The sequence below is a fragment of the Thunnus maccoyii genome, chromosome 5 (assembly GCF_910596095.1).
Source record: "Thunnus maccoyii chromosome 5, fThuMac1.1, whole genome shotgun sequence".
In the NCBI taxonomy this organism is placed as follows: Eukaryota; Metazoa; Chordata; class Actinopteri; order Scombriformes; family Scombridae; genus Thunnus; species Thunnus maccoyii.
The window spans coordinates 28,404,387-28,427,553 of NC_056537.1; the positions used below are offsets into that span (position 1 = coordinate 28,404,387).

A 23,167-nucleotide genomic window follows, 5' to 3' on the forward strand; every position below is an offset into this window, starting at 1 on the left:
ATTTAGGGAAGTTACAGGTGGAGCCGAAAGCCAGTTCTGTCAACTTGTGTGAGACTCTACTATTCACGTTGTTACTGAACGTATTAAGTCTTAAAGTAAGTATCAATTGAAGCTGTTGAGGTTTAATGCGTACGTGTTGACTTGTTTGTGTTAGCAGTTCAATGTGCATAAGCTGGAGTAGCACATACTGTCAGTCTTGTATACAGCGTAACATCTTAATATATTAGCACTTCAAAACTTTTCTGAACCACCAAAAGTAACGTGAAACTAAAATATCTTGCTAATGTACTCAAGCGGCTTTAAAATTACTTTGAATTGAAACACTCTCCTCCACATGCAACCAAACACTGACGTACACCGAGAATGGACTTCGTTAACTGTGTGACCTGAAAGTTAATGTTTAATTTAAAAAGGTTCAGCTAATTACGGTAATTAACGTGCCGAATTTACCAGAAGGAGCTGACAGCTTGCCGAAGATGATAAGTCACCTGCTTCTTAGTTTCCGGGTTTACAGAAGTAAGGCAAAGTTAAACTGCCAGAAATTTGAACGTAGTCTGGTGGAAAGACTGGACAAAGAGAAGCTGGACAAAATACAGTCAGAGGTGACTGTTGATTAGTGCACCCCAGTCACTACTGATATCATTACATCCATGAAGTTAAGAGACACTTTTGCTGTTTGTTGATGTTTTTAAACCATTGTAAATGTGTAACTATGCCTCAAACAGCTGTACTCCCTTTGAGAGGGCCATGTACCCTGTAGACCTCCCAGCTGTAATTTCAGTTCTGTCAACTTGTGTGAGACTCTACTATTCACGTTGTTACTGAACGTATTAAGTCTTAAAGTAAGTATCAATTGAAGCTGTTGAGGTTTAATGCGTACGTGTTGACTTGTTTGTGTTAGTAGTTCAATGTGCATAAGCTGGAGTAGCACATACTGTCAGTCTTGTATACACCGTAACATCTTAATATATTAGCACTTCAAACCTTTTCTGAACCACCAAAAGTAACATGAAACTAAAATATCTTGCCAATGTACTCAAGCGGTTTTAAAATTACTTTGAATTGAAACACTCTCCTCCACATGCAACCAAACACTGACGTACACCGAGAATGGACTTCGTTAACTGTGTGACCTGAAAGTTAATGTTTAATTTAAAAAGGTTCAGCTAATTACGGTAATTAATGTGCCGAATTTACCAGAAGGAGCTGACAGCTTGCCAAAGATGATAAGTCACCTGCTTCTTAGTTTCCGGGTTTACAGAAGTAAGGCAAAGTTAAACTGCCAGAAATTTGAACGTAGTCTGGTGGAAAGACTGGACAAAGAGAAGCTGGACAAAATACAGTCAGAGGTGACTGTTGATTAGTGCACCCCAGTCACTACTGATATCATTACATCCATGAAGTTAAGAGACACTTTTGCTGTTTGTTGATGTTTTTAAACCATTGTAAATGTGTAACTATGCCTCAAACAGCTGTACTCCCTTTGAGAGGGCCATGTACCCTGTAGACCTTCCAGCTGTGGATAACAATGACGTGAGATCGGCATCTGAACAGTACGTCTCTTCTTTGGAGTCCAGACATTGTGAGAATGAGTGGTTTCAGTCACAGACCTTGAAGGTACTATAATAAATTTGATGTCCCTAATTTTTATGTTTATGACTATGGTTTTTACTGTCTTGATTCATATAGGAGCAAATTTATCCACAATATTCAAATACTTTTGACATTGTTTTTAGGGGGGAGGTTAATATTTTGGCACTTCAGATGTCTCCTGTAAAATATTAACATTTTGTGAGGAAGTATTTATTGGAAAAAGTACAGTGTTTGTTGCTGCCTTGGTGTTCACATCAGAGAGTGCAGAGGTTCATGAAGTGGTTTTCCTGTCATCCCACTCAGGTGGCAATAACAGCAAATAACATAAGCCAGTTGCAGGTGTTTGAAGATGACCAACCTGGATGTACAGTGCTGGCACTTCACCCCCCTGATCATCCAACACAAGGTCTGGAACCACACACACTCATATACACACACGCAAAGACACACTAAATGTACAGACTCCTTCTGACTCCTTCTCCTCTACCTTCCAGTGGTGGCTTTATACCTGCATGGGGAGTGGTGGTGTGTGGACGACGTCTTACGAACATCCAGCAAATCTAGAAGTGGCTTGGTGTCGGTAACTTGGCTTTCCTACTGTACATCTGTTTTTACATCAGCATTACTACAACACAGTGATAAACAAATTAAGGTTCCTCAGTGTGGAAAGAATTAGAATTTACTTAGTTCCAGGTGTTGAAAACTTACAGAGGAGATACAGAAAGAAAGGTCTCCAACTACTGATTTCTTTCATTGCTGATAAATCTGTCAGTTATCTTTCTCAGTTAATCATTTAGCCTATAAATGTCAGAAAATAGGGACAAGGAAAAATGTTACTTAAGACTCAATTCCAGGTACATTTCACCCAAGTTTGTCCATTTCCTTTGACAAGCTACATTGAGTCTGTGCCCTCATGAAAGGGGAAGTTTTTTTCTCTGTGATCTTTGGATTGGATTCTGCTCACATAAGACTGATGCCCAATTATGGAACATGTACAGTATCTTCATCACTAAATTGTAGAATTTCCTGGAGTGGCAAGCAAATAATTATTCTTTCGCTGGGCTCGTTGGTCTAGGGGTATGATTCTCGCTTCGGGTGTGAGAGGTCCCGGGTTCAAATCCCGGACGAGCCCTACAAGCAAATGTGTGACAAAGAGGGTAGCTTTTAAGCCTAGACTCAAATACTGTATGTCATGCTGATGCTGTCAATTTGTGAATCACTGTGCACATCTCAAGATTTTAGCAATGTATCCTAAAGTTTCTTCTTCATGGGTCATGTTGCATGGAGCTATGTAGAAAACACATGTATTGATCCTGATTTGTATAAAGATGAGTCAGAGTTCAGACATGAGGTGGAAGTGAGTTTATGGATGAATACTGATGTCAACAAGTCAAATACTTTGACATGACAGTTGGAATGACAGTGCAAGAAAGTGTATGTCTTTGGAGTGACAGTGTTGGATGGCTTTGCATACAAGTTTTAAGGCCCATTGTACAGAAGCCAAGAGTTGTCATGGTTGCAGTGATTTTTTTCTATCCCATCATCTTAAAATTACAAGTGAAATGTCTTGTTATCTTTGGATAACAAACTTGTTCTTTCATGATAACAAGTCAAATAGTCGAATAGTGTTATCCCACGATAACAAGGTATTTTTTATTTTCTTCTTCTTTATTTAAGGAGAAGACTGAAGCTGAAACTTTACAAAGGGATGTTAAGTATTTGAGTGACCCTACTTGATATTGTTAATTTCAGAATACTGTTTGAGAGGTTCAGATTAGCTGAATTAAATGTTACTTCTAATATATGCGCTTTGTTTTCTTGTGAAAATTAGATATTTGTTCTGTTGTCTCAAGAAAATAAATATTTGTTTTCCTGAGATAACAACATAATTAACTTATGATCTTGAGAAAAAGAGATTTTACAATATGACATCTATCTAACTGCAGTTTTTCTGACCAATATTGTGATCATGATTTGAATGTGATTATCTTTTATACATTGAACTACAAGCCTGTATTTGTGGTCTACACTGTATTAAACAAGATATGATTGTACCAAGCATTAATACAAATTGCTCTTTTTTTACTTAAATGTAATCAGATAAAATATGAAGTCCTCTCAGGGTCCTTTTTGAAAAACCATCATTCAGAGAAATTCAAAGTAAACTTGGCCAGTTTTCTACCAGTTTAGCTTACATTTCTGTAGATATTACATGTTGTTGTTGACATTACTTAATGAACTTGTATTCAGATATAATCATTACATTAAAGTGGAGTGGGGTTAAATTTAATGATAACAGCTTCATCATTACATAATTTTTACCAGAGCTGTGTGTGTGTGTGTTCACTTGTTTGTTTACTATTTGTTTTCATCCACGTTGGTGAGCTTCCTAATTCAGAGTATTTTCCCCAGGTGCAGACGATTATGGAGAGGGTGATTGTGTTCCTGCTCAGTCAGGTAGTAGAGCGGTCTTCACAGGAGGAAGTGTTGTTCTCCCCACATCCCCGCACAGAGAGCTGCAAACTGTTGTGGAGAGACGGCCAGGCAGTCGGCTTCTACACAGTCAAACACAAAGGTACGATGGAGGAGGAGAATGAGAGATTTCTTTTTTTACATGTAAATCTTGCCTAGTACAGTTTTAACATAAGTATTTGTTCCTCCAGAAGGACAAAATCTATTTACCACATGTTACTTCCACTTCACAGTAAAGTAAATTTATCTCAACCAACAAAAAGTCACAACCACACAGTAAAACAATGTCCATAAACCTGTCTTCAGATGATTTACATCCGTATACAGCATTTATATTTATCACCTATCTCTGCAGCTCTTTTATGACATCAACGACCTTATGTCCAACAGCAGACAACTGTTTCCAGCAAAAAGCTCAGATAACCCCCATTGCACACTACCTGCCCAGCACCGAACAATAGATAGACAGTGACAGAAAGTCGAACATTATGCTGCTGAAGAGCCAAATGTTTTTCTCAGGAGACCAAACCAGATTCAAAAGGAGAGTGAATATTAGACTCACATCCAACAACCACATTCTAAAGTGGTCCCAGTCCCAAGTGGTGAGAAAAAGAGTATTGACACCTGTTACATTACGAGATATTCCATATGCATGGGTTAATGGGTGGCACTATAAGGAAAATGCAACACCATATACAATAGCAATCACTCTCCGGGTAAATAGAACATGTGGCCAGTACAGTAGCTGTTCTGTGTCATCCTAAAGTCTTGTTGGTAGCAGGTAAAAAATAATTGCAACTACATCCTGATTTCATGCTGCACATAAGATGCAAGTATCTTTCCACACAGAAGCAGGACATTGTACAGTTGGTTAGCTTGCTGAGGAGTTGATCTGTTTATGTGCTGTCAAAAAATGCTCAAAATGACAGTTGTTTTGTTTGGTAGATGCATTTTGATGAACGATTGCAATTGGTGCTAACCACGGGAACAAATACATTGTGTTTGCTGTAGCTTCTTCACAATAAAAGCCACTTCATGTTTCGTCAATTGAACGCTTTAAATGTAAAGCAGTTGCAGTAGGATGCTGGGTTTCCATTACAGCTGTGATACAGTGTAAAGAGAGTAAACAGTAGACACATAAAACTACACTAGGTTACACGCAACTTGAATCCAGTGCAGTGATGGCAGACTCCACCACTAACAATGAAAACTACTATATGGAGGTAATTTCTGTATATAAATACATTAAATGGTTATTGCAGAAAAATGCTGGACATTAATAGTATCAAAAACTGACTGTGATTTTATGAAAATCATACAGGTTATAACTTTAAATGTTATGTTTTCATGTAAAAAAAAATTGAGCAGTACATAACGATCTTATTTTTTTAAGGCTCAAATGTTGGCTCAATAATTGGCTGGTTTTGGCCTTAAAAATCCAGTATCGGTCAGACTGTGTACCACAGTAGACCAAATACTTACTGTGGTTTGCTACATTTTTTCAAACAGTAACTCTTCCACTCAATGTTTCAGGCAGTCTGTGTGACAGCTGGAGCGGTCGATGCTACATGCTGCCTGTTCTAGACACAGTGCTGGTGAGGAAGAGCTGGAGACGGAGAGGCTTCGGCCTTCAGATGCTGGATGATTTCTGCTCCTCTTTCTCCAGAGAGGAGGTGCTGGGAGTCAGCGCTCCACTATCACCCAGCATGGTGGCAGGTCAGCTAAGTTCCTCCTTTACCTCCCTCCCAAAAAAACTTTTTGTCTATTTACATTCTAGATTTCCCTTCCTTCATTCTTATCTAAGGGACATGTTTGTCAGATGATTTGTAATATTTGGCAGAAGATTGCATATTTCCAGTCAGTGGTTGTTGCAGTGTTGCATTGGCTGCGCTCATGCCACATGGGAATAACTAAGAAAAGTAATTACTAAGAAATGTTCATACGCACACGTGCTTGGTGATGGTGTATCTACGTTTCATAACAGATCAATCATTTAACTGTCAAGACACACTAAAACTGAAGTAGTTTTGCCCTTCTCTTAATTTAATTTTGGGGTTTTTCCTCAAATGAAACTACTAATGAAACTAATTCCCACACTTCCCCACAAACCCCACAGAGATCCCAGGTAGTATTTGAACATTATTTAAATTTTAGGAAGGAGGCATGTGATATGAATGCAACACAGGTGTGTGTGTTATGCTCAAACTCTCGTTTTTTGTAAAGTGATCTTTCTATCTAGCAACCCATCAACAGGTTATGTGATTGTGTCTCCTGTGTGTTCAGTGTGCAGTCAGTTCCTGCAGATGCACGAGGAACATGGAGAGCGTCTGTATGAGGTGGAGGCTCCAGGGGGATGGGCTCAACGACGAAACATCTGGCTGAACATCCAGCTGGGCCGCTACTCCTCCAGTAGAGATTATATCATCTTTTACATTGAGCATGAAAACTCATTCTTGACCTTAGAAACAACATTTTAAATCTTAAAAAAATCTGAAATCAAGGTCCACTTACCACAGGCAACCAACAGCTGTTGTCTTTCCAGATACCAATGAGGAAAGCAAGCCAGCTTCAGGAAGAACCATGAGGAATGACGGAGATGACTCGTCTCAGAAGGTGAAAATCTAAATTTAAAAGACAAATCCCTGAAAAAAAACCCCAAAAAACAAAAACCAGTTACTGCTGATGTGCTCTGAATTTCTGCAGGCTTCAGCACCCCTTGATAGAATAAGCAAATATGAAAACATTGGTGGATGGAAGTTCTCATGAGTTTTACTAAAAGGCATTCTGGGAAATGTAGGGCATAACTGATTGAGTAGATAAGGGTATTTGGTGTACAAATCCATCACAGACTAATACCTAATATACATTCACCAGCCGCTTCATTAGGTAAACCTGTGCAAAGCTTTACGAAGCATGAAACATTTTCAGTTTTTGTTGAAATTGTCAGAAAGGTGATAATTCTACTTTATGTTTATTATTGAGATCATAGTGGGTGGTGGTGATGTACTGGGGTGCATTGTGTATATATATATATATATATATATATATATATATATATATATATATATACACATACATACATACATATATGATGAATTAAGAGAATTTACAGTGCATACAGTGAATTACAGACTATCCTCTGAACAGAGTAGTCTTTGTCAACATGAGACGTTTTTAAGTATCATTATTCAAGGTCACAGGAGAACTCCCTGTTCAGAACACATCTATTATGCACGATCACATCCTGTGCTTCACTGAGTCGTAACAATAATTAAGATTTATTTCTCAGAACAGTACACCCAGAATACATGAGTGTAATCAGTCATATTGCACAAGAGTCTCAGAGTCTTCTGTTTTTTTAGACGCAGACATGTCATTCCAAACCGGACCTGGCCTCACTGCATACCTGTAATGTGACCGTTCCACTGATAATAGACTCTGCTGAACAACCAGTTAAACCTTGTGATCCAAGCCAAGAAGTAACCTCCCGAAGCAGCAAGACCTCTGGAACAGGATGTAGCCCTGCAGCCCATGCTCATGATCTGGACCCTGGACCTCCCACCAGACCACTAAAGTCTCTAAACACAAAACAAGCTCTGAAATCCAAGCCCTCTGTATCTGCAAACCCTCACAGAGAGAAGCCAGAGGCACAGGGAACACTTGGAGGTTCCAAACGAGTCAGAAGGACATGAGTTAAACACGCATACGTACATACAGAGGTCTTGTGTGTGAAACCAGCCCTCAGAAGACAGTCTTATTACAGATTAAGTAGATGCTATACCAAAGTAAATTTTGTTGTCCTTTATACTGTATTTATGGACTTTTTAGACTGATATATGAATGAATAAATAAATAGTATAATACATTGCAAGTACTACCACAAAACATAAACTATTTTGGTATAATATGCAAGTATTTTGATATGGATGCTGTTTTACCCTTGTCAGGACATTAACGTGGTGTAACTGTTTTGTTTTAATATTAAGGCCCTGCACACCCATACTGCAGTAAACCAACTTGAGTGACTTCATTCTGGCTGATAAGAGGTCTTCTCAGGACTGTGGAAATGTACAGGCTGCACTTTATTGACCTCTCCCTGACTCTCCTGTTAATTTGGCAAGCGGGACAAATTGCACCCTTCATGATCCTTATTAGCACATGGAGTTTGGTGACCTCACATAATGCCGAGCATAGTTCAAATGACTCATCGGGGTAATTGAAAACGCCTGTGAGGTTGCACAGGGCTTTTAAAACTTCTTCACTGTACAGACAAATATCATATATGAAGCCATAGGCAGCAGCCATTAATTAACGATTATCAAAGATAATCGTTAATTATTAAAATCAATACAATTATTAATAAGAATTAATAATAACGGGGCACCACCCTGGACTCAGGGAAAAAGATAGCCAATTCAGTCTCAAAGTGTACTAATCTATGAATTTGGGACTTTGATTAATAATTAATTTAATAACTATAAACAAAATCACCATATCAATAGCTAGTTCAGGTTGAAGGATTTGGGGTTCTTTACAGAGCAGAGGTTGGCAAAACTCATTCTTGTGCAACATTAAAACAGACAACAGGTATATCCAAAAGCATTTATTTAACAAAAGGATAAAATTAACACACAATACTAATCTAGCTAAGTGTACCTATATACACGTGTGAGTGTGAGTGTGTGTGTGTGTGTGTATAGGGAAGACAATAGCAAGATGGCTGCAGTTACCTGGTGACTGAGCACATGGCATGCCGACAATTTGGCTAGTGCTCCCCTGTCTGTCTCTCTCTCTCTCTCTCTATGTTTTATTTGTGTGGGTCTGTGTGTTGGCCTGGGTGTGGCTTTCCTGGCTCCCAGCCCTACACTCCTGTCTGCAATCAGCTCATCACCCCTCCCAGTCTGCTCACCTGCCTCTCATCAGCTTGCAGTATATCTACTCCAGCTATTCACCCACTCATTGTCAGATTCCAGATTGTTGTATCTACTTCAGTGGTGGCTCATGCTTCAGGCCTCCCAATTGTTTATAGTGATAATACCAAGTTTGGTATTATTGCTAACTGCTGTTTCTCTGTCCAGTGCTCCTGGACCACAACTCAGCTACTGACCACATCTACCACCTGCTCCCTTCTGCCAGCCCTTGCCATTCTCCCTCAATCATCTCAGCTCTCCAGTCCTCTGCCTCAGCCTGCTTCATCCCCACTCCATCTACCTCCATTCATTACTTCACTGGCAATAAAGCCCTTATTCATTCATCTCCACTCTAGTCTGTGTCTGCGTTTGGGTCCACATTGCAAACCACAACACATAATGCACTTGCAAGGTAAGTGATGGGGGCCAAAATCCACAGCCCTCCTTCTATGGAAAATGTATTTAAAAGTTTATCTGAAGCTGATATGAAATTTCAGAGTCCAAATAAGTCAAATCAAGTTGATATCTTTCAATGTTAGTCTTTTTAATGCCAAACTCCCTCTTTTTGTCATTATACTTCCACCACAGCTCAACAGGAAACACTGTTCAAGGAAACTCAAAGAGGGAATTTGATCCCAAGAAAATGTAAATGTGGCAGATATCCACTTGATATGACTAACTCAGCCTGCTGAAGCCCCATATAAGCTTCACATCAACTTTTAAATGCATTTTTGCACAAAACAACTGTGAATTTTGGCCCCCATCGCTTACATTGAAAGCACATTTGAAAGGGATCTGTTAATAGCCAGTGTGAACAGGAGGAATGATTACAGCGAGGAAAACCTCTTTCACTATTCATATGGTCACCTGACTGTTTTAAGATACACTTAACTGTATCACCGTCGGCACGCGCCGTCAAGAAAGCGAGCGCACCTCTCTCAGGCGGCTACAGTAGGAACAGGAAGTCAGGAACAGGAAAAATCTCGCAAACGGGAAAAGTTACAATATATTTTATGAAAGATGAGTCGAATCTATCACAACACTTCTTTACTAAACAAACCAGTACACAATGACAGATTTGACCGTGTGTGGTCACCCTCTGCGTATGAAAGGTAGGGGCTCAAATGCCTTTATTAGAATACATAAAGAGTAAAAGTATTCTGGTGAATTCAGTTACAGTAGCTATCTCCGACACAATACTAAACTCCACTGAAAAATAGGACAGTTTACTCTTCCCGAGATTTAACGCAGGTATATCTAACCTACACAGCTCAAAACATTATTTGTAAGAATTAATTATTGCTTGTATATTCGGCATTCAATTGAATCCCCAATCTGCACTAAACTCTCAATAAAATGGCAAATAGCCTACCGTTCTTGTGTTTATAGTTCAGTGTGTTTCAGACTATCAGCCGAAATAAAGAATGGAGCTTAATGTTGCTCGATTTGCCAAATTTGTTTTTTTTGAAAGGAGTTTATTTGGCAGGTCTCCACTGTCAAGTCTATGGTCCCCACACAAGGAAGAAAAAAACATTGAAGTTGTTGCACACTGGTTTTCTATAAGCAACAGAATGCACTGCTACAAATGGAAACTGAATCATTTTATTAATTGATATTTTCCTCACAGTGGCCAAGGAGTTCTTCTAGAAGGGAAGCTTCTGGATCTTTCCAGACATGCAATCACTGATGTCAACAATCAGAAGGTAGGCTACTGTAGTTCAGTCTACCACAATGCAAATCCAGCAGGGGTCCTATGAGTACGACACTTTCTCCTCTCTCATCAGGAGACTGTGTGATTCATCAGTGTGCAAACAATTTGATAGAATTTGAGTTTTCACTACACAGTCACAATAAAGAAATAGGGTGGGTTGGTGTTTCAGTTCAACATACAGTTAACATGTAGGCCTAATGGTGTCTATTTAAATAAATAATAGGGGAGAACGGGGTAAATAGAGCCAGTGGGTACAATGAGCCAGCTCCTTTATCTAGGTAACCATAAGCAAAAGTAATTATGTGATCACAAATTAATAAAGTATAGTTCACATTACTCAATCCATCTTGGACTCAAGCACATGGAGAGAGTGGTCAGCAAAACAGAGCAAAAAAAAAAGATTTTTATCATGCCAAGTGAATTCATCATGTTGCTAAAGTTACCACTCTTGTATCTTAATTAACAAAGATATGTTTTGGACATTATTACATGTTTATTTAAGTCAATGTAAGCTACAAAACAAGGTAATAAACTCAGCATAACTGTGGATCTGAGCCACTGTGTGAAACAGTTTTGTCAAAATGGAGGTTGTGGGGTAAAACGTGCCAGTGATGTTGGGGCAAGTAGAGTCAATGGTTCAATTTACCCCCAAAATTATTTTCTGATATTCTAGAGACTAGAGACCCTGTTCATGTTAATGTTTGATCACTGTTACAAGTATTACAATGTTGATGAATAAGTACCTAATTGTTGACTGATGTTAAGTTTAAGCCACACACAAACATGCTATACACACAGACAGGTGGCAAATTAAAGGAAAAGCCAACATAAAGTGTCTTAGTAAGGTGTTGGTCCAACAGAACAGCATCAATATACCTGAAAACTGTAATTTAAAACACATTTCCTGCATTTCTACTCCACCAACCTCTTGGATTAAGTCAAGAAACAGCCACCTGCACTAGTCTAGATTAGTTAGATTGAGGGTGCTATGAAAACCAAGAATGCATCAAGAACAGTATATAATTTGGTGGATGAGGACAGGAAATGATTATTAGAAAAATGGCTATTTTATATTTGAAATTATATTCATTATATAGCCTAAAATGGTAGTAGATTGCAGGCTACTAGGCCATCTTCAAGGTTAAACAAGGACAAACAATTTATATAAAGAAATAGTCTCACATCACCATATAATTTGTATAAACAATGTTAAACCTGAGGGTTGCTATTCTCAATACTCACAAGGCCATCTTCAACGTCTGACAGTTGCAACAAAGTAAAAACAGTTTGGATGAATGAAATGGCCTCACAACAACTATCTAATTCCAATCCCACACACAGGTTCTAGTGGGAGCTATTAGCACTACTAGCTGATATAGTTGTAATGTTATACAGGAATGAATAATCATAACTTCAAAAGCATATTATTTTTACCTACATTGTCTCAAATCAAGGACTGTTTTAATGCACAACTCAGAAGGTGATTTTTACCCCTCAAGACTTAAAAGGGCCATTTTAGTTTAGGACTAGAGTTTACTTCCCCTTAGAGTAAACTTGTATGAGAAAAGAAGAGAATAATGATAACAATGAAAGCACAGCGCAGAGCAGCTGGATGAAAGATCATTACACAGAGTGATGCATCATCATATTTTTTTTTATAATTACTAATACATAATTCCATCCAAAGTCAGCCAAAGACTGAAACTGAAACTAAAGCAGAGTATTTTGCAGAAGTCTAAGTCTACTTTCCACTGCTGAATATTTGACTGTGAATTCAGACACTTTGGCACTGTGAGGAAAGGCTCCGCTCTGTCTGTCTGTCTGTCTCTCAGGATGGGTTGGACTTAACCAACTCAAAGGGTGGTCTGAAGACGTCAGATTTTTTTATTACTGTTTTTGTCAGTTGCTGAAAATAGAAAAATTATCATTGATATAGGTTGCTTAAATAAAATCGCCTGATTGAGGAGACTGTATGATGATAAGTTTATTTTTAAAAAGACAAAAAGTGGGGAGCAAAACCATAACTTTGCTCCCCCTAATTGAATAATGAGGATGCATTTGCTTCACTTGCTCCAATGTTGAGGTGCCTATGCTTGACAGTATAAACACACCGTACTATACCATCTGCAAACAGAAACTCTGAAAGATTCAGCTCTGCTTTGGTTTTAAAACAAACTCCTTTTTCCTGTGTTGTGTCATGAAGAACTTCAGCTTTCCCAGTGGAAATCAATATCACTGTTTGCATTTTAAACAGATGAAACCTAAACACACACAGATAAAACAGAAACCACAAACTACACTTTGTTGTTGTTTATTTTCTCCCTGTTCGCAGGTCCGTTTCTATGTGCTGTACATCAAACCCAGCCGCATCCATAAGAGGAAGTTTGATGCCAGCGGGAAGGAGATTGAGCCAAACTTCAGTAACACCGGAAAGGTCAACACTGGCTTCCTCATGTCCTCCTACAGTGAGTAGAGCACAACAAACAATTTAGTTTATGTTTGAATATTTCTTTTTCACCTTCAAACTCTATTCCATCTGGAGTTTGTTGCCAGGATGTCAGAATGGCTGAGTATGTGTATTTTAATGTTTTTATATAAATATAGGTATAATGATCAGGCCATAGTCTCCCTTGATGATATGATCATGTCCCACTTCTGATGTAAGACGTTTTTGAACTGCAATTAGACCCTAAATTTGTAATAGTTGGAGTTTGTGAGAGGCTGTTGAAGAATGAGGGCATTGCAAGTGATGTTTTGTAGAAACCCATGTTTGTCTGTGACTGTGTAGAAGCCTTATTTATTTGGAAAAGCAAAAACATGAAAATAACTAATAGAAAACAAACAAAAAATGTATGTATTTATTCATTATTCAAAGACAGAATGATTGACATATGAAATGGCCATTTCATCAAATTTGCACGAATGCTTTTTGATTTGCATCAATTAAATGCAAAATTAGTATTAGTAATTAATGAATTAGAAGACCTTAGAGTCTCAAAAACGGGTTTCACACATCACTGACCTTTCTGAACTTACTGAACTCTATGACAATACAATCCAAACTCAATGTCCTCTTACTAGCTTTTTCCAGAACTTCCAACCATATCACAGTCTTCTGTAACAGAATTTGCTTGATTGTCATAGAGATTAATCAACTGCAAGCTTGGTAGGTGTTGTAATTTCTTCCACAGCACTTTTTGGATGAAGAGATAAGAGTTGAAAAGCTAGTAAGTTTACATTAAGTTGTGGTTCTTTTGTCAGGCTAATAGTTCCAAGATAAAACATTAGCTCTCAAGGTTAACTGTCCAGGAGGTTAAAATGTGAAAATGGCCCAATTCTGTCCTCCAATGCAATAAGTATGAAGTCAGGATGGCCAAGCAGTCTAAGGTGCTGCGTTCAAGTCGCAGTCTCCCTTAGAGATGTGGGCTCGTTCACAGCTTAGTGATGTCACTATTTTTGAACAGTGTCTGCTATTACATAATACAGTAAAAGCTACTTCTGCATTGGCTGGGAATCCATTCCGGACCTTTACTGTTATCAAAATGATATTAACATTGAACACAGTGATTATGTTAAACTGAAATAAATCAGTGACTACATGAGTAAATATTTACATATTTACTATAAGATGGTGCATGGTAGCTATATAAAAAAGCATAAAAACACCATCAGAGCTTTGTTCCAGACAAGATTCAATCTTGCACTCACATGAGGAGACAGGAAGAGGTTACTTTCAGTCATGGAAGCCCTTTACAGCTATCTGTGGCCGGCCGCTGCGTGGTAGGTGAGAATTCCACTGAACCACCATTGCTTGAGGAATTTGCTAAACATGGACTGATATGCTGGCAGGATGAAGGCATGATTGATATTTGGCCAGTGTCAAGTCAACATACTTGTGTAAACCTTGGGTAAGTTTGTCCAGAACGGCCATTTCTACTCACCTGCCCGTTGATATCACCCCAGCATTCCTCCTGCCACCTGCAACTAGTCAACCACCTGCAAGTGCAGTATACCACCTGCAACTGGTCAACAGTGTCATGGTTGGTTTTGGACAGAGTACTTGACTTGTTTTCAGTAAGCGCAATTTTGCTGTCAACTTTTGTTTTGGGCAAAATTGGAGTACTGGCTCAGAAAATGCACTCATCTGAAATAAGTCAGGATGGCTGAGCGGTCTAAGGTGCTGCGTTCAGGTCGCAGTCTCCCCTGGAGGTGTGGGTTCGAATCCCACTTCTGACAATGGTCTTTTAAATTGACGCTGGACCCTCTAATTGTAACTACGCATGCACTTATGTGCCAGTAATTTGTTATTAGTTGGTGAATTATTATGTGTCCTGTTCTACAGAATATAAGTTCAGCAGAACACATACTAGTGTATCATTCATAGCTTGGTGATGACTCCATATTTAGAAAGTGTCTGCTGTTGCATAAGAAAGTAGAAGCTATTTATGCATTGGCTGGGAATCGAGCCCGGGCCTCCCAGGTGGCAGGCGAGAATTCTACCATTGAACAACCAATGCTTGATGACAAGGAGAAATATCCAATGTCACACTGCCAGTATGAAGACACATCTGGTAGTTGGACAATTTCTGGTCTATATACTTCAAAGCTTAAAGCATAGGTGCAGTGGTGCTTCTACACAGTTATACTGTGTATAGCCTACTAATTTCTGGGCGGGGGAATTTACCACCCACCTAAAAATGCCCAGAGTTAAGTATCAGTGTCAACTTTGAAGAGCAAGGCTTCAGCCAATCATGTTGCAGACAGAGACTTTTGTTCCTTGACTTCAGCCTCTTAGAAAGGACCTCCTCTCAAGTACCTGAAGTACCTCACTAAATTGCAGTACAAATGCATCCTTTGAATACTCTGTGTTGAATAAGCGCAGTGTTCTAGTGGGGTAATAGGGTACTATGAACTCTTTAAGATATGGTGGTGCCTGATCATTAAGGGCTTTGTAGGTGAGGAGAAGGATTTTAAAATCTGTTCTGGATTTTACAGGGAGCCAATGCAGAGAAGCTAAAATGGGATAAATATGATCTCTTTTTGTAGTTTTTGTCAGTACACATGCAGCAGCAATCTGGATCAGCTGGACAGTCTTTAGAGACTTGTGGGGCAGCCTGATAATAAGGAATTGCAGTAATCAAGCCTAGAAGTAACAAATGTGTGGAGTAGTTTTTCTGAAGTGAAAAAAGGCAGTCCTGGAAATTTGTTTATGTGGGAGTTAAATGACATATCCCGACCAAAGATAACTCCCATATCCCTTACAGTTGTGCTGTAGGCCAGGGTAAGGCCATCCAGAGTCGCTGTATCATTAGATAATATATTTCTAAGGTGTTTAGGGTCAAGCACAATAACTTAAGTTTTGTTCGAGTTTAGTGGCAGAAAATTGCAGGTCATCCAGGTCTTTATGTCCTCAAGGCATTCTTGGAGTTAAATTAACTGATTGGTTTCATCTGGCTTCATTGATAAATATAATTGGGTATCATCTGCATAACAATGCAAATTTATGGAGTGTCTCCTAATAATATTACCTAGAGGAAGCATATATAAGGTGAATAGTATTGGTCCAAACACAGAACCTTATGGAACTCTGTCTAACTTTTGCCTACTTCGAGGATTAATCATTAACTTGAACAAACTGGAATTGATCTGATAAATAGGATTTAAACCAGCTTAGTGCAGTGCCTTTAATGCTAACTACAGCACTAAGATCTAACAAGACAAGTATTGAAGGAAGTAAAATGCAAGTGCTTCTCAGTCTGCAAGTCAGCCTTTGTGAGTGCAGATGTGTAAGAGCAGAATTAGATTTATGCATGTGTGAGCAGCTTTGATAAATACAAACATGAGAATACCTATTGCTGACTCAAATGTTGTTGCACAGTTCCTCTTGACTGCTCAAACCCTCTGTAACACTCATCATTCTTTCCTTCCTCTCCAATATACTTCCATACTGTAACACTAGTCAAGTTGAGTGAGCACAACTGAAAGTACACAGAGAGGAGATGTTGAAAGAGCAAGAGAGGCACTGTGAGAGTGTCAAAGGATTTGAGAGCAAACAGCAGGGACATTGAAAGAGCAAATGAGCAAAACCGAGTGAAAGAGGTTGTCCTTGTGTGCTTATGTGGATATTAGCAAGCATGCAAATCCATTTATTTAGGATAAAATAGATTTTAGTTTGCTCAAATAAACATTTTCTTTGCTTGATAATAATTTCTCTGCAAAATATAATCCATGTGCTTGCAAAAAAATCTTTTCTATGCTCAATGAAAAAATAATTCTCCATAGTTATAGGTAATATACAATTTGTGATGATTTATAGAAGTACACTTTATATTTCTTATGTTAGTCTATCTGTGTATTTGTAGTCGCAGTGTGTATCCTCCACAGTTAAAAGAAACTTGTATTTGGACAGTCGCTGCTGTGATACGATGACTTTAATTCTACTACTGACCCACCAATGCAATATGATATCAACAACAACCTGTCAAGCATACTATTACAGTGTGCTGACCCATGTACAGTTAGTGTTTGCTACTCAACAAGATTCATCACATGATGCTCGGTAGATAGTGAAGCTAAAAATCTTCAGATGTTAATGAGACATACTTACAAGTGTGTGTGTACATGTGTGCGGCGTGTGTGTGTGTGTGTGTGTGTGTGTGTGTGTGTGTGTGTGTGTGTGTGTGTGTGGTTGAAGACGTCCTTGTTCCTACTAATGTCATGGTACATGTATTTTCTGTCCATGCAGAGGTGGAAGCTAAAGGGGAGTCAGACAGTCTGTCTGAGGAGCAGCTGTCAGCAATGGTGAACAAAGCCGAGCTGGTGAAGATAACTGACAAGCACAGACCCAGCGGGACCTGGGCCTTCTGGTACCCAGAGTCAGAAATGGACAAAATAGAACTGGAGACTGAACAGGATGTACGGCTGAAGACCAGAGGAAACAGTCCTTTCATATGTGAGTCTGTGTTATAATGTTGTTAAGCTGCTTCCACATATCTAGTATTGAATATTGAATTAGAACTAGTGCAGAATACTCTGAACTCTGCTTTCTGCTTCAGGCTACCCATTAAAAACAAGTAGCCTGAAGTGTATCTTGGTCAGGGGATATAAATTCAGTACAAGATTTGGTCAGAGCTCTTTAATCCATTTTCCAACTACAAAAGACAAGCTTGTTTTTCAAAGCCAGAGGGTCCTTTTGATTTTCATGGTCTTCACATTGATCAAGTGTGTCCTAGAGCTGAGCTCCATGCCAGTGAGGAATGAATGAAATTAAACTTGAATTTTGTTTTTCCAGTTTGCTTTCACGGTTTCATAAGTAAGGGGAATGAACATAGTTTGAACCCCCTAATATTTAGAAGATTCATTCAGCCCTTTGATATTCAATAGTAAGTTTTGAGTTTAGTGAAGTGGTTTGGTCTATTCACAGTCTCTACATTTTTACCTAGTATTGACTATGATGTGATGGGAATTTTGAAGTTTCACAATCCTGAGGAGAGGAAGAACAAGATTAATTACCTACAGCCACACTAGCCGCTCTGTGAGACTGTACTTATGCACATCACAATGCTACCTTGGTTATTATGATAATGCTAGTATGCTGATGTTAGCAGATAGGCAGGTAGCAGATAATGTATACTGTGTGTTCACTGTCTTAATTTAGCATTTCAGCATGCTAATATGAGCTAGCTAGTACTAAACACAAAGTACAGCAGAGGCTGATGGGAATGTCACTAGTTTTGCAGGTATTATAACAAATTAATGGACAAAATTAAAGTTTAAACCTGCAAAAATAAGATGATCACCAAAAGTATTGGAACACATCATCTGAGAACCTTGAATTTCTCTGCCATGCAAATGCATGAAGTATATGTTGTAGATATATTTGACTGAAAAAATGAAAAATATGACCTGGTGGTGGCACTAGAAGAACAGTCAGAACAGTCAACAAAGTCATATCTTCTAGAATATATCCTCTGGGGACCTTGAATATCTGCAGCAAATGTCTTGGCAATCCATCCTATAGTTGTCAAGATATTTCACTCATGGTGGCGCTAGAGGGAAAGTCAGAGAATAAACAGATCATTAGGATTCATCCTCTGGGAACCATGAATGTCTGTACAAAATTTCTTGGCAATCCAGCTTATATTTATCAAGATATTTCAGCCATGCTGCGAGCCTGGCTAAAAAATGCAAAAAGTATTTGTGAGTTTCTCATATTTCTGTATGACATCTCTTGACATCTCTTCAAATGTGTGAAAAACTAATGATTTATTATCAAGTTGAGCTGCTATTTTCAACAACTTTAATCTAATTAGAGTTTTATTGAAATATAGCAAATAGAGACAATATTCTGCATTTTAAAAAAAAAATGTTTTCAGGTACATTTGCCTTGCATCCCATGCTTCTGTAGACAGACAGCCATGGTGTTTGTATACACTATATGTAGTTTATTGACTGCAACATTCAGAACCACCAGTATGGTCCTTGAAGAATTTAAATGTCACTGTTAACTGTGTTTTGCATTTCTAACAAGACAATAAACACAGTAACATTCATTTATTGTCACATTTTAACATTGATATGGCAAATGTGTAAGCAGACAGTTGCCTATTTATACATAAAGCAGTGACTATAAAACAGTGATGGTGAGAGTGGTGAGAATGAACCTAAACATTAAAGGTGTGGGCCAGAAAACCAAAACAATGAGCTGAAAATGGCTAAAACTGAGAACTGCAGAGTATAGTGATCATTTTCTGTGGCTTCATCATTACAAGTGAACCCTCTCACACTATACATACTAATTTGATCTATTGTTATTATTGAAATATTAATTATAGCAGCTTTGAAGAGCTTAAGGAAGTGATGTACATTTTGAATGAATTGTTGTAGTGTGCCTCATTGTTCTGTTCTGGGTCCTATTCTGTCATACCTTTGGCAGACAAAAAGTAGTTTTAAAGGTATCTCCTATCACTGCTAATGATGATATTCAACTTAACATCTGGTTCAAGCCTCAAAATGTCACGAAATTGTCAATATTACACAACTACCTAAACTCTAAAAATGGGATGGCATATAATTTCCCAGAGCTTATTGCTGATGCAGCTGGCCTTGCCCCTAAGGTAATGTAATCATTCACTCTTTTATTTCATCCTGTTTAGACTACTGTAGCAAGACATTCATGGATGACTTATAAGTGGTCTAAAATGCTGCTGAAAAGTTTTTGACCAAGTCCTCTAAAAGGTTTCATTTGACATTTGTTTTTATTCCCAGTGGCTTTCCATTAAATTGAGAGTCCAATTCAGGACTCTTGTGATCACTTTTAGTGTGCTTTTCTCCAGGCTCTCCCTAACTAAAGGAAAATGTGGTTTTGCGGTTGTGGCCTTTTCTTTGAAACTGTCTGTGAACACCTCATTGCGTCTTCTTCTTGTGTCTTGTTATGTCTATATGTCATGTCTTTTTTTTTTGTTTGTTTTGTTTTTTTGCGATGCACTTTGTAATGTCTGCTGCTGAGAGGTGCCATATAAATAAACTTACTTTCTTCCTTAATTTTGTGCTTGTAGTCTCCTTAGCTAAAGTGGACGGTGGCACAGTGACCAAATGTAACTTTGCTGGAGATGAAAAGGCTGGAGCATCGTGGACGGACAAGATTATGGCCAACAAAGCAGAAGCAGACAGCACACAGAAACCTGGGGTGGAAGGAGAGGGGGCAGAGGAGGATGAATGGGTGAGGTCAACTTCCATATCCAAACCAAGTTTATACACAGGGCCTAAATAAAACCTACTTCATTAACGCCCCTAATGTTGTCTAAGTTGTAGGAAGGTATGGTGGGTAATGATATATGTGCAGAGTTTGTTTTCATGATCATCTTCTGAAGCAGGAAAGTTTCTCTGCTCACCTTAAATTCTAGTTTAACTCATGTACATACCAACATGATTTGTGACATCAAAACTACTTTGGAGCCAATCATGGTCTTACAGTAACTTACACAAGCGTGATGTGGAAACTTGAACTTGTAGTAGATGTCATTTTAAAAATTTTAACAGGTAACAGCTAATTATTATGCAAAGCAAAAAATTGTGAGGGGATCTTTATTTTGCTACAACTTCAGTGAGATCAGAAAGTACAGGAAATATGGTCACTTTTCATGTTTGCAATTAGGGTGTACCTCCTGTTAACCTCTTTGTGCATCTGATACTTGAATGGATATGGAAAACAAGCTAGAAGCTATGATTTGACCTAACTTTGGAAGTGATCAGAATCCCTCTGTGGATGAAACTGTTGTTCAGAATACATACAAAGCAGATGATGCCTTGGACAGAAACTAGAGAAGGCTCACTTTCCACTTTGTTTCTCTCTCAGGATGATTGAGGAAACCGTCTTTACTATCAGCCTTGCATCATTCCAGTTGCCAGGTTGGAACGCTTCAACTTGGTTTACATCCTGTCTCTCTGAACCTCTCACATAACGGTCTTGGGGCTAGAAACATTGTATCACTTCTACAGTACAAGACTGGACTCTTCAACCTCCTCAAGTGAATCTGGCTCTGAGCTTTGAAACTGCAGTGGGACACTAGCTCTGTACCTTCATTCTTACTTTGCTTTTGTCTGTTTTTGTCCCCATGTGCTGTACTGCAATAAAAAGAAAAAGTTACATAAGCCCCATTCAGACAGGATTTAATCCACTATGGAAGGTTGGCTGATTTTGATATATCATCCACTGATCAGTGATTTAAATTTCATCTGGATTGCATATGTGTGATATTTCTTCCCGTACCCTGGTACTAATTACAGTCCAAATATCCACTGCTTTTTATCATACTCATTGGCCCTCCTATACTGTTATATATATATATTTCAAAGTGTATCTCTAAGGGTATGCACTCAAAGAGCTGTGTTTCCTGTTAAGTTTAATTAGCTCAGTACACTGTCTGAGTTCTGTGTAACACTCGAAGGAAAAGATAAAAGGATGATAATACTGATGTTCCCATATGTATATGGAAATAGAAATGATGACTTAAGTGCAGAGAAACATGACAAATCAACCTCCTCCTGGCATATTAATCCAGCCTGAATAGGGCTTTTTAATAGGCTTTTTGTTTGTTTGTTCATTTTTGCATTTATTTGATAGTGCTGAGAGAGAGTGGAATTATGGGTAGAGAGAGAGACATGACGTGCAACAAGGATCCAGTGCCGGAATCGAACCATGAGTGTTACAGTTATGTGCTATGTGTCTTAACCAGCCCTGTGGCTTTAAAAGGTTTAATGTTTCAACTTCTGATTCGATGTCACTATCTAGAATCCCCAGTCTCCCTCCGTAATATTCCCTGACACAACAGACACAAATAAAGGTTGAAGCATGAGAACCTGAGCAAAACTAACCTCTGATATCAAACAGTGAATCAAAATGCCAAAGAAGCCCTCATCCTACTCACTAATCCTCAAAACATCCTAAAAAAAAATGACAGTCAGTTGATTCAATTTATTGAGCAATTTTAATTATAAAAATAATCATATTTAGTGATACACTCCCTGATTTTTTTTACAGCATCCAATAGTGCTACAACAAATTTGTTATAAATAGGCAGCGTAACAAAATCATTGAGTGTAATTTTTAAATAATACTTGAAGCAATATTTTCATTAACTCACTAACACAAAGAACTGCAGAGACACTCATAAAATTCTTCTTCTTCTTCATACAGTACTGTATTTTTCTCCACAATATGGCAACGTTGAAGGAATGAAGTCAAACTATCAAGCATGGTTCTCTTAAATATGCAGTTGTGCCAGTAGACATTGTCAAGTGTTGGTGCCCTTTTAGATGTACACATACAGTAATACTTCAACACGTTTACATTTACATACTCTCTAAAGAAGATACAATGGTAAGCAAAAATTGCCAAACAGTCTATAGAAAGGCTGAAACAAACAAGAAAGTAAATTGAACTATTTTAAGTCTTCGTACTACAAAAGGCAATATCTGCCTTGCTTATATTGAGAATGACAATACGTACAGATGACAACTCGGTACATTTATTCACATAGACCCCCCCTAGCTGTCCTTTTATGTTTATGGACAATAAACATGAACTGTAAATACTGTCCAGTGGCCATGTTTGACAAATACAGAAAGAAAAAGTTTGCTTCTCATTGTATCTGAATGTTCCAGTATTGACTTCGAAAACATTGTATTACCTATTGTCATCATTGTAGTTGTCTTGTTATTATAAATACAACATGTACAATTTTCACAATTAAAACATAAGCAAGTTGACTGGATTAAAGGACTCATGTCTTACACAATGTTGATGTTTTATTATTAAAATAATTTCAGCATCACACAAGAATAATTTGGTTTCTTGATTACAACATATATACTGTCAGACACATATAGACATGTTTCCTATAACAAACAGAGGAGGGTCTGTTCTTCAGGTTTGATTTGTGCAAATGTCAAGCTGGTCTGGAAAGTGGCAGCAGGTAGA

At 38.3% G+C, this 23,167-nt stretch overlaps 2 protein-coding genes and 2 non-coding genes across 7 annotated transcripts; all 4 read left to right on the forward strand.

The window, feature by feature from the left end:
* Nucleotides 1-8,136, forward strand: fam169b (family with sequence similarity 169 member B). 4 transcript variants are annotated; one of them, XM_042411006.1, is made up of 10 exons: nucleotides 1-95; nucleotides 726-842; nucleotides 1,473-1,617; nucleotides 1,897-1,999; nucleotides 2,088-2,173; nucleotides 4,006-4,168; nucleotides 5,599-5,781; nucleotides 6,349-6,474; nucleotides 6,608-6,678; nucleotides 7,428-8,136. In XM_042411006.1, the coding sequence occupies exons 3-10, from the start codon at nucleotides 1,495-1,497 to the stop codon at nucleotides 7,755-7,757; spliced, it is 1,185 nt and encodes a 394-aa protein (XP_042266940.1). In that variant the 5' UTR covers nucleotides 1-95; nucleotides 726-842; nucleotides 1,473-1,494; the 3' UTR covers nucleotides 7,758-8,136. The 4 variants fall into 4 exon arrangements, with proteins under 4 accessions (XP_042266940.1, XP_042266941.1, XP_042266938.1 ...); XM_042411007.1 differs by lacking the exon at nucleotides 726-842 and having other exon boundaries at nucleotides 9-95; XM_042411004.1 differs by lacking the exons at nucleotides 1-95; nucleotides 726-842 and adding an exon at nucleotides 1,383-1,402.
* trnap-cgg lies at nucleotides 2,654-2,725 on the forward strand. The gene has a single exon. It is a non-coding gene; the product is annotated as a tRNA-Pro (tRNA).
* A 1,706-nt stretch (nucleotides 8,137-9,842) lies between the features above and the next one.
* On the forward strand, nucleotides 9,843-22,969 carry arpin (actin related protein 2/3 complex inhibitor). Its single transcript, XM_042412643.1, has 6 exons — nucleotides 9,843-10,087; nucleotides 10,603-10,678; nucleotides 13,019-13,151; nucleotides 17,432-17,638; nucleotides 20,244-20,407; nucleotides 21,044-22,969. Exons 1-6 carry the CDS (start codon nucleotides 9,996-9,998, stop codon nucleotides 21,050-21,052), a joined length of 681 nt encoding a protein of 226 aa, XP_042268577.1. The 5' UTR covers nucleotides 9,843-9,995; the 3' UTR covers nucleotides 21,053-22,969.
* Nucleotides 14,840-14,922, forward strand: trnal-cag. The gene has a single exon. It is a non-coding gene; the product is annotated as a tRNA-Leu (tRNA).
* Nucleotides 22,970-23,167: the final 198 nt, after the last annotated feature.